The sequence below is a fragment of the Sinocyclocheilus rhinocerous genome, unplaced genomic scaffold (assembly GCF_001515625.1).
Source record: "Sinocyclocheilus rhinocerous isolate Xijiao unplaced genomic scaffold, SAMN03320098_v1.1 scaffold82, whole genome shotgun sequence".
In the NCBI taxonomy this organism is placed as follows: Eukaryota; Metazoa; Chordata; class Actinopteri; order Cypriniformes; family Cyprinidae; genus Sinocyclocheilus; species Sinocyclocheilus rhinocerous.
In genome coordinates this window covers 94,478-105,561 of record NW_015644168.1, presented here as the reverse complement: position 1 = coordinate 105,561, position 11,084 = coordinate 94,478, and the positions used below count along the sequence as shown (strand labels likewise).

The 11,084-nt window shown below is 37.5% G+C and overlaps 1 protein-coding gene across 1 annotated transcript; it reads left to right on the top strand.

Annotated features, from left to right (window-relative positions):
• On the top strand, positions 1-11,013 carry LOC107758054 (matrix metalloproteinase-23-like). Its single transcript, XM_016575694.1, has 8 exons — positions 1-437; positions 3,055-3,197; positions 3,391-3,530; positions 3,636-3,803; positions 7,652-7,816; positions 8,424-8,534; positions 8,729-8,855; positions 10,508-11,013. Exons 1-8 carry the CDS (start codon positions 354-356, stop codon positions 10,701-10,703), a joined length of 1,134 nt encoding a protein of 377 aa, XP_016431180.1. The 5' UTR covers positions 1-353; the 3' UTR covers positions 10,704-11,013.
• Positions 11,014-11,084: the final 71 nt, after the last annotated feature.

The window sequence follows — 11,084 nt, the reverse complement described above, 5'->3', positions numbered from 1 at the left end:
ATAGGCTAACGCGACAAGGAAAATAAATACAGCATTTTCGATTATTATGCTGCTCTGAGTTGATAAAGGGAGGAGATGAGGAGGAGGACATTAGATTGGAGCAGGGCGGCGCTTTGTGCTCCTGCGGGATCTTTCCTGCACCCTAGAGAGAGCGAAAGTTCAGAGCAAGAAGCAGAAGTGCACTAAATAATCTCGACTGCGAGTGTTAAACACATTCAGCAGAAACAGGAGTCTGTCTGTCCTAAGACGCGCGCGCGTCTGGATGCGGCTAGGTCTGTGGAAATACTTTCTTACTCAAGAATATATGGATGAAGCACAAAGGTAATCCTTGAGGAAAGTTGTGTGATTTAAAGATGCGCTGGGTTTGTTCCTGCGCGCTGCTGCTGCTGGTGCTGCTGGATAATGCCGTGGCCGTGCCTGCGTGGAGAAAACCCACGGTAAGCGCTCGGTATCATCTCAACTTCATACTGTTCTCGTAAAAGAACTGAAATGACATGCACAGGTTTTTAGGACCCTTCAGTATAAGTTTAGCACTGACATCTGACGTGCGTCATTTAAACCGTTTCAAACGTACATGTATTTTTAAGCATAGCCAGAATGTATTTACTTTTGCACCGCTAAAAGGTGGCATCTTGAAGCAAATATTTGCGTTGAAAAATTAAATAAAATAAAATTGGTGTAGGATTTACAACAACAACAAAAAAGTTTTCCCTCAGAAATTGCTAGTAAATTTCATAATAATTAAAGAGAAACTAACGCGAAATTTTGAAATGCAAAAACGTAATATTGTACAGTAGAAACCTACTCCAGGAATCTTTATCTTCGAAAAAATTTGACCAAAAAACTTGTTACTTACTCATTTGTCAGACTTGAGACATTAACTCCAAAATATTGAGAAAATCGCCTTTAAGTTGTCCAAATGAAGTCCTTAGCAATGCATATTACTAATCAAAAATTAAGTTTTGATATGGTAGGAAATATCCTAATGGTTTTTGGCATAAAGGTATATTTGTAGCAATAGCCTACAATACATTGTACAATGTATTGTTGGCTATTGCTACAAATGTACCTGTGTGACGTGACTTAAGACTGGTTTTGTGCTCCAGGGTCATATATGTGGAATTTCATACGAGACAGAATCTTTCATTAACTCTACTGATTTAGTTTATTATTTGCTCCTCTAAAAGTTAACAAATCTGATACCACTTCTGTTTTGCTTTTTTTGTGATGTAGCCTAATGCAAATAAAAATAGATTTATTTTTAAAACGAGTACTTAAATTTACTTTAAAAGGTACTTTAAAAGGATATATGCATCATCTGAAAGCTGAATAAATAAGCTTTCCATTGAGGTATGGTTTGTTAGGATAGGACAATATTTGGCCGAGATACAACTATTTGAAAATCTGGAATCTGAGGGTGCAAAAAACTCCAAAATATTGAGAAAATCGCCTTTAAGTTGTCCAAATGAAGTCCTTAGCAATGCATATTACTAATCAAAAATTAAGTTTTGATATGGTAGGAAATATCCTAATGGTTTTTGGCATAAAGGTATATTTGTACCAATAGCCTACAATACATTGTACAATGTATTGTAGGCTATTGCTACAAATGTACCTGTGTGACTTAAAGGGGTCATATGATGCGATTTCATTTTTTAAGACTGGTTTTGTGCTCCAGGGTCATATATGTGGAATTTCATACGAGACAGAATCTTTCATTAACTCTACTGATTTAGTTTATTATTTGCTCCTCTAAAAGTTAACAAATCTGATACCACTTCTGTTTTGCTTTTTTTGTGATGTAGCCTAATGCAAATAAAAATAGATTTATTTTTAAAACGAGTACTTAAATTTACTTTAAAAGGTACTTTAAAAGGATAAAAGTGTGAACTTAATGTAATGTTTGGATGCTTAATTGCAATTAAATGAGAGTAGCTATTTATAGTTTAAATTTAGGCTATGTTAAGTGCAATTAGTTGAATTAGTATGTTGTTTTACCCATTTAAATAGGACTTAGGGACATCTTATGTCATTTCATAATTACTTTGATTGTCTTTGAAATATGGTTAAAATGTACTGCTTAATGTACTGACAAACATTCATGGTAAACTAAATACTAAACTACATTAATGTCTACATTAATGTAATTACACATTAGTTTAAGAAACAGTCATGAAAGTGGCCTTTTATCTCATTATTCAGTACAGTTTATTGAAAGTACTTATAAGATTTGAGCACATTTAGGACAATTAAGTGCACTTGTTTTTCACTAGGAATAAGCTTGACTATTTGAGTGAGAAGTAAAAATAATTGAAAAATGATGAATTTCAGAATGTCTTAGCATTTGTACTTTCCCTCTTCTGCTTTAATGGCAGCAGGATTGGAGCTGCATGAACTCCACAGTTTTGTATAAAACTGTAAATGATAATCGTGTTCTCCAGCATGGTTTGAAATGATCCAAAGTGGAAGCTAGTATATCAAGAGTTCACATGCCCAATTCTGCTTATTTGATGTGTGAAACATTTCTTATTAATTTTACATCATAATGTTTCAGAATCCTAAACCTTGTTGATTTCCACTGTATATCTACTATCTCGACATAGGTATGTAAATTTCCTGGTAATCATTGTGGAACTTCATAGATATCATGGTTGCTCAGCACATGGAGATCTAGCTTCCTGCATTGTTTAGAACTCAAACACACCTAGGGTTGCAAAGGGGTGGAAAATTTCCGGAAACTTTCCAAAAATCCCTGGAATATTCAAAAAAAAAAATCCTGGAAAGTTTCCAAAATTTCTGGAATGTTTCCAAAATTTACTGGAAAATTTCCACCTTTTTGCAACCCTAAACACACCTGAACTGTGTAATCAAGGTCTTTGCAATCATTTGAGCAGGTTAGGTCTCCTGAACTGATCATATTAACAGTACTTTAGTGGATCAGAATCATCATTTGTGTTACACTTTGGACTTGGTGGTTTGCTATATGATGATATTACATTCAACATCACAATATCTGCCACTCTTTCAGCATACCTTCTTCTGTCTTCCTCTTAGGTGGCTAGTATTCATTTGAATAAACCGTGTGTGCAGACGGCAGCACCTGTGGAAGCGAGATCTCATCGAGGTCAGGCCCGATCCAAGCGCTATGCCATCAACCCACTGGGATACAAGTGGGAGCATTTCAACGTCACCTACAAGTGAGAGAGACACAGGATATATAAAAATATGACCGGACAGATGCATGAGATGATGAGGGATATTTTGGGAAGATCAGACTGATTTCGGGAGTGTTGGGCTTTTGTAAATGTGCTTTCTGATTGATAGCAGACACAGAGAAAAGCGTGTCATTCATTTTTGGCTGGAAGTAATTTACGTCTTTCCCTCTTCAAGGATCACAAAGTTCCCCAACACACTGAATAAAGACGATACCCGCAAAGCTATCAGCATCGCCTTCACGAAATGGAGTGATGTTTCTCCTCTGGCTTTCACTGAGATCACCAACCCCAACAAAAGTGCTGACATCACTATAGGTAAATAAATGTGCGGGAAAAGAGCCAAAACATCAGGCATGTGCACTTTGGCAGGCTGACAGAGTGCTCTATGCAGTTTTTTAACACCTCCTTTTTCTGAGTCAGGCTTCTACACGTACAATCACACAGATTGTTGGTGGTCTCCATTGCACCCGTGTTTTGACGGGCTGAACGGTGAGCTGGCTCACGCCTTCCTTCCCCCACGTGGAGAGATTCACTTTGACAACCATGAATTCTGGATTCTGGGCAAATCCCGCTTCAGCTGGAAACAAGGTACTGATTTAATGCATTTTTATTCAAATGGGGGGATGTGCTTGTCAGAATACAAATATAACTTATATGCTCATTGATTCCAATATTGAAAACTTAGATTTTTTACAGACTGGTGGTGCTTTAACCAAATTGAAGTGGCATTGTCTGCATTGTGGGAATGATAAACGAAGTTGTTGTTGCTGTTTAACTAATTTCCAATTACTCACTTTTGGCACCTAAGTTTGAATTCTGTTTGAAAAGTATGTTTCAGACAAAATTCGAGATTGCGGAAAATCTATTTCTAGTCAAATGGAAATCGAAAGCACCAGGTGGTTTTTAGTGTCTAGATCATTTGTTTTGCTTCAAAATGTATTTGCTAAAACTTTACATTAAATTTGAACTGATGGTGGCGCTAGAGTAAAGTGTTGTACACTGTATAGAGATGAATAGGTGTATTTTGTAAAATGTGAAGTGTTTCACTTGAATACAGGAAATACATCATGTAAGTGTGATAGGTGATCAAGTGCAAAGACTGCAAATGTAAGTATTGGGACAGACCCACTGATGTCATTTTTTAAGTGCGTTCTCTTTAGTAATAAGAAGCTTTTTTGCCACTATTGCTTCGCAAAATGATTCACTGTCTCTTAAGTGCTCAAAATGCCACAGGCTGGTCAAAACATTGTAAATGCCATGACAACTCAGCCCAAACATGTATAATGACTTAACAGTACTTTAGTGGATCAGAATCATCATTTGTGTTACACTTTGGACTTGGTGGTTTGCTATATGATGATATTACATTCAACATCACAATATCTGCCACTCTTTCAGCATACCTTCTTCTGTCTTCCTCTTAGGTGGCTAGTATTCATTTGAATAAACCGTGTGTGCAGACGGCAGCACCTGTGGAAGCGAGATCTCATCGAGGTCAGGCCCGATCCAAGCGCTATGCCATCAACCCACTGGGATACAAGTGGGAGCATTTCAACGTCACCTACAAGTGAGAGAGACACAGGATATATAAAAATATGACCGGACAGATGCATGAGATGATGAGGGATATTTTGGGAAGATCAGACTGATTTCGGGAGTGTTGGGCTTTTGTAAATGTGCTTTCTGATTGATAGCAGACACAGAGAAAAGCGTGTCATTCATTTTTGGCTGGAAGTAATTTACGTCTTTCCCTCTTCAAGGATCACAAAGTTCCCCAACACACTGAATAAAGATGATACCCGCAAAGCTATCAGCATCGCCTTCACGAAATGGAGTGATGTTTCTCCTCTGGCTTTCACTGAGATCACCAACCCCAACAAAAGTGCTGACATCACTATAGGTAAATAAATGTGCGGGAAAAGAGCCAAAACATCAGGCATGTGCACTTTGGCAGGCTGACAGAGTACTCTATGCAGTTTTTTAACACCTCCTTTTTCTGAGTCAGGCTTCTACACGTACAATCACACAGATTGTTGGTGGTCTCCATTGCACCCGTGTTTTGACGGGCTGAACGGTGAGCTGGCTCACGCCTTCCTTCCCCCACGTGGAGAGATTCACTTTGACAACCATGAATTCTGGATTCTGGGCAAATCCCGCTTCAGCTGGAAACAAGGTACTGATTTAATGCATTTTTATTCAAATGGGGGGATGTGCTTGTCAGAATACAAATATAACTTATATGCTCATTGATTCCAATATTGAAAACTTAGATTTTTTACAGACTGGTGGTGCTTTAACCAAATTGAAGTGGCATTGTCTGCATTGTGGGAATGATAAACGAAGTTGTTGTTGCTGTTTAACTAATTTCCAATTACTCACTTTTGGCACCTAAGTTTGAATTCTGTTTGAAAAGTATGTTTCAGACAAAATTCGAGATTGTGGAAAATCTATTTCTAGTCAAATGGAAATCGAAAGCACCAGGTGGTTTTTAGTGTCTAGATCATTTGTTTTGCTTCAAAATGTATTTGCTAAAACTTTACATTAAATTTGAACTGATGGTGGCGCTAGAGTAAAGTGTTGTACACTGTATAGAGATGAATAGGTGTATTTTGTAAAATGTGAAGTGTTTCACTTGAATACAGGAAATACATCATGTAAGTGTGATAGGTGATCAAGTGCAAAGACTGCAAATGTAAGTATTGGGACAGACCCACTGATGTCATTTTTTAAGTGCGTTCTCTTTAGTAATAAGAAGCTTTTTTGCCACTATTGCTTCGCAAAATGATTCACTGTCTCTTAAGTGCTCAAAATGCCACAGGCTGGTCAAAACATTGTAAATGCCATGACAACTCAGCCCAAACATGTATAATGACACTTTTACCAGCTAATTGCAGATGTTCTAACTGAAGTATAATCTTTTAAATGTAATCTACAAATAAATGAAACCATTAAATATGAAGGTTCTGTAAAATGTGTGTTCTTGCATTAATGTAGTGCTTGTTTTGTGTGAACTTGGCAAGTCAATTAAAATAAATTAAGGTCACACTTTATTTTAAGGTCCAATTCTCTCTGCTAACTAACTATTAACTATGACTTTTGCCTCAATAAACACCTAATTTTTTTAGGTGTCGGGCTTTCTGGGATGGTAATCAAATGGTTCAGGTCATACTTAGAAGGGAGAGGTTATTATGTGAGTATAGGAGAGCATAAGTCTAAGTGGACGTCCATGACATGCGGAGTGCCACAAGGCTCAATTCTTGCACCGCTCTTGTTTAGCCTGTATATGCTCCCACTAAGTCAAATAATGAGAAAGAATCAAATTGTCTATCAGAGCTATGCTGATGATACCCAGATTTACCTAGCCTTATCGCCAAATGACTACAGCCCCATTGACTCCCTCTGCCAATGCATTGATGAAATTAACAATTGGATGTGCCCAAACTTTTTTCAGTTAAACAAGGAAAAAACTGAAGTCATTGTATTTGGAAACAAAGATGAAGTTCTCAAGGTGAATGCATATCTTGACTCTAGGGGTCAAAAAAGCTAAAAATCAAGTCAATGTAAAGTACTTTGAATTACCATTGTGTATGAAATGTGCTATATAAATAAACTTGCCTTGCCTAATTTGCTGCTTATTAATAGTTAGAATGGTAGTTGTTAAGTTCAGGTATGGGGTTGGATTATGGGATCTAAAGTATGGTCATGCAGAATAATGCATTAATATGTGCTTTAGAAGTACTAAAATAAACAGCCAACATGCTAGTAATAGTCATAGTTAATAGTGAGAAATGGTCCTTAAAATAAAGTATTACTGAAATTAAGTATCATTATCTTTTTTTAATTATATATGTATAAGTACTAAAATTCAATAAAATAATTACAAATAAACCTACATTATAAAACTGACCTGAGATCAGTTTAAAAAAGAAAAAAGTATGCACATCCAAAACCTGAATTGGGCTCAGGTGCAGGAGAACAAAACAATAAATGGAAAAAGAAATTACACTGCACACTGAAATTACACCTCCAGAGTTTATTAACATTGTGCCTGATGAAGACCTGACTACGTTGTGCCTTTTTGTAAATCATAACATCGATATTTTTCCATTAGAAAACCATTAGACACTCGTTCATGGGAGACCATTGGATTGTTCACACATTTTGGAAGTAAGGTTTGAAACACTATGATATAATGAAGCTTGATTTACTGAAATCATGTGACTTGGGGAGTTTGATACAAGCTCTGAACCACTGATTTGAAACAAAAGATTCATAAATGTTCATGAAGCAGTGTTTTAAAGTGTTCATTACTAGTTCACTTTGAATTTTAAATGTTTAAACTCAGAAATCACATAGAAGGAACATACTGTAAGGAGATATCTTCAAAGAAATTCTCCATCTATTCTTTGATTGGATGGCGTGTTGTCTCTGCACAGGTGTGTGGCTGAATGACCTGGTCCAAGTAGCTGCTCATGAAATCGGTCACGCTTTAGGCCTCTGGCATTCACGGGACCCTAATGCATTAATGCACCCTAATGCAACGTACACGGGTCAGAGGAACATCGCTCAAGATGATATCTGGGGCATCCAGCGCCTTTACGGTAAGCAAAATGTGTAAAGTCACATAAAAAATGGGAACTTTTCTTCCATATTGTGACACACAAACTGTAGGGCAGGACTTAGTTCTATGAGTCAGTTGTTAATTGGATGGTGAGGTGTGGGGGCGTGGTATTTAAAAGTGGAGGCGGAGTTTCAGTGACCAAAATGATTGGAGAAGGCCTGCAGAAGTCTGTCGTCTTCATCCGAAGATCCAGTTGTTACATTTTTATTAAACATTATGAGGTCAAAAATGAAACATGCATGGATGAATTAACAGTAAGCTCTATAACATGCATTTAGAAAGTAGATAGGTTGAATTTTTATTGTATGAACTAAAAATAAAGTGATTTTGAACATGTTCTCATCTCTCCAGAGTTTTGTCGTCTTCATCCGAAGATCCAGTTGTTACATTTTTATTAAACATTATGAGGTCAAAAATGAAACATGCATGGATGAATTAACAGTAAGCTCTATAACATGCATTTAGAAAGTAGATAGGTTGAATTTTTATTGTATGAACTAAAAATAAAGTGATTTTGAACGTTCTCATCTCTCCAGAGTTTTAAAGCTTATGCTTGTTTCTATCCTCTGTGTGTGCGTTTGCTTCAGGATGCATGGACAAGAAGCGAGTGTGTGATCCTTGGGCCCGCTTGGGTTTCTGTGAGAGGAGGCGGAGCTTCATGAAGAAAAACTGCCCGCAGCGCTGCGACCTGTGCTACGGTGAGACACTGAAAACATCCTCCTCCAACATCTCCTGCAGCGCTGGTTTCCCGTCCAAAAGCCTTTCACTTCCACACAGTATTCTTCATGGTGCATGTGGACGGACATCGTCCATCACTTTAAATAGTATAGTAGTGATATTATAGACACACACTTGTACAGCTGACTCTTTAACGTGCGTGTTTGCTCCTCAGAGCCTCTGGATGCAGTGTCTACACCGACACCTCCTCCTGAAAATGTGAAGATCAAAATTGTGCCTCGTGGAAAAGTTGTGGGCTTCCGCTGTGGGACAAAAAATACCAGAGTGCCTCCAAAAGTCAGGTAGAGCATCCTGTTGTAAAATCTTTAATGATTTTTATGAAGCAAACATAAGAATAATTTTTGTATTACTAGTAATATTTCAAGATGAACACTTACTGGACTGAAGTAACTTTGATTTACTCGTTTATCCATCATTCATCATGCTAAAATGTGAGTATCAAATATGATCATCAGGCTTTTGAGGAACGTTTATTTGTTGATCTCTCAATCATTATTGTATTGCATCACATTATATGTTTTGCCCACAATAAAACTACAGAGCTTTGATCATAAAACTAAGCATTTACAGCGGCTAAAATAAGTATTGAACACGTCACCATTTTTCTCAGTAAATATGTTTCTAAAGGTGCTGTTAACTTGAAATTTTCACCAGATGTTATGTGAAATAAAATGGAATGACCCAGGGAAAAAGTATTGAACTACTGAAATGTATTTAATACTTTGTACAAAATCCTTTGTTGGTAATGACAGCTTCAAGACGCCTCCTGTATGGAGAAACTAGTCCAGTCTAGTAGTATGTCTGCTAAATATATGCTTACACTTTATTTTGATGGTTCCCCAACAGACAAACTGACTATAAGTAACTTTGCAAGTACGTCAACATTCTACCTACCTTAACCTTAACCTAAGGATTTGAAATGCACTTCGCAAAGAAACTTCTTTGCTTCCACGTCGTGCGTTTAAAATCCTTTAAAGGGGTCATATGATGCTATTTTAAAGATCATTATTTTGTGTATTTGGTGTAACAGAATATGTTGACATGCTTTAATGTTCAAAAAACACATTGTTTTTCAAATACTGTACATTATTGTAGGTCCTCTATGGCGTGGCTGACTCTTTAACTTTTATAAAGAATATCTCTTTGGATTTGAGACTTTAGTCTTTGCAACTTTACAGATCTTCTTTATGCACCAAGAGCTTGTAACACTCCAAAGAGAAAGGAAAACTTGAAATCGCATTATATGACCCCTTTAATGCACGGCTAGCCATTGATTATCCCTTACTTATAAGATTATATAACATAATAAGGTTTTTTATAATGCATTATTACACGGCTCTGTGGAATACTTGATTCTGATTGGTCAGATACAAACGCAGCTGCTGCCATTTTGCTACGATTGTTTTGTACGCTGTAATGGATTATATGAGAACTAACAAACTGGTAAGGTTCTAAAACATTTTCGTCTTAATTCTTTTATTGCCTTAATTATTTTTGTGGTGAAATGTTGTGTAAGTGAAAGTGAAAGTGGTTTGACTGCACCGTTTCCCTTAAATGTCCGTCTAGTTTGAATTTGCCGCTTGCTCGCAACTGCTGTCTTCACGGAAGCTTTGCGTTCAAATATTTCAACTCAAATCAATATTTCACATCTAATTATTTACTTATGTGGCAAGTAGCCGTGTAATAAGCGGGATAATGTACATCCAGCCGGTTGTTATCTCAGAATAAACCCCTTCAGGCTGATACAAGACCACCCTGTCGGGGTTTATTCTGAGATAACAACCGGCTGGATGTACATTATCCCTTACTAATGCATTCATTATCATGCCTTAAGAATACCCTTATAATGTATTATAAATATGGGCTTCATAGAAAGTGTTACCCTTCGTTTCTGTCCAGTGTATCTCAGCTGCTTTGTTTCATCTTTCATCAGCTGGTATAAGGACGGCGAGCAGTTGCTGACATCCATTCCTGGTTATATTGTAATTAAAGATCGAGACCTGCGGCTCGTGGCCAATGAATTCAATGAAGGCACGTACACCTGCCGCATCCATCGGCGCGGTAACGTCGTCTCTGCCAACTCGTGGGCCATCCGGCTGAAGCCAGAGCAGTCCTCCAACAACAGCTGATGGAGCGATGCTGATGTACTGATCACATGCTCTACCTCCAGGCCTCCAGAGCACTCAGACCGGCTCTCCTCCGCTGCAGCGCACACAGCTCTGCTTGCCGCTCAGAGTCATAATGGACGACCTGCACAAGTTGGGGTTTGCAACCTTCATAACTCTGAGATCCAAGACAATATTTGGAAGGACCACCAATTCGATTTTCTTTTGTACTTCTGCTGCAGTGATGACAAAGGTGGTTTTTTTATTATAAGGTAAACGCCACTTCTGAGGCGTAATATTCAGTTTCAAAGATGCTTCAAAAATCTCTGAAGGTAAAAAAAAAAAAGAATTTACCATTGCAAACATTTTAGATTAATCAAAATCTTCACAATTTTGTTTGCAAAG

What these genes read in the sequence shown, in the direction of transcription:
- LOC107758054 (XM_016575694.1), top strand. Translation starts at nt 354, where the DNA reads ATGCGCTGGGTTTGTTCCTGCGCGCTGCTGCTGCTGGTGCTGCTGGAT. An exon ending in CATTTCAACGTCACCTACAA is followed by an intron (nt 3,198 to 3,390) that starts GTGAGAGAGACA and finishes TCCCTCTTCAAG; the next exon opens with GATCACAAAGTTCCCCAACA. An exon ending in AAGTGCTGACATCACTATAG is followed by an intron (nt 3,531 to 3,635) that starts GTAAATAAATGT and finishes TTTCTGAGTCAG; the next exon opens with GCTTCTACACGTACAATCAC.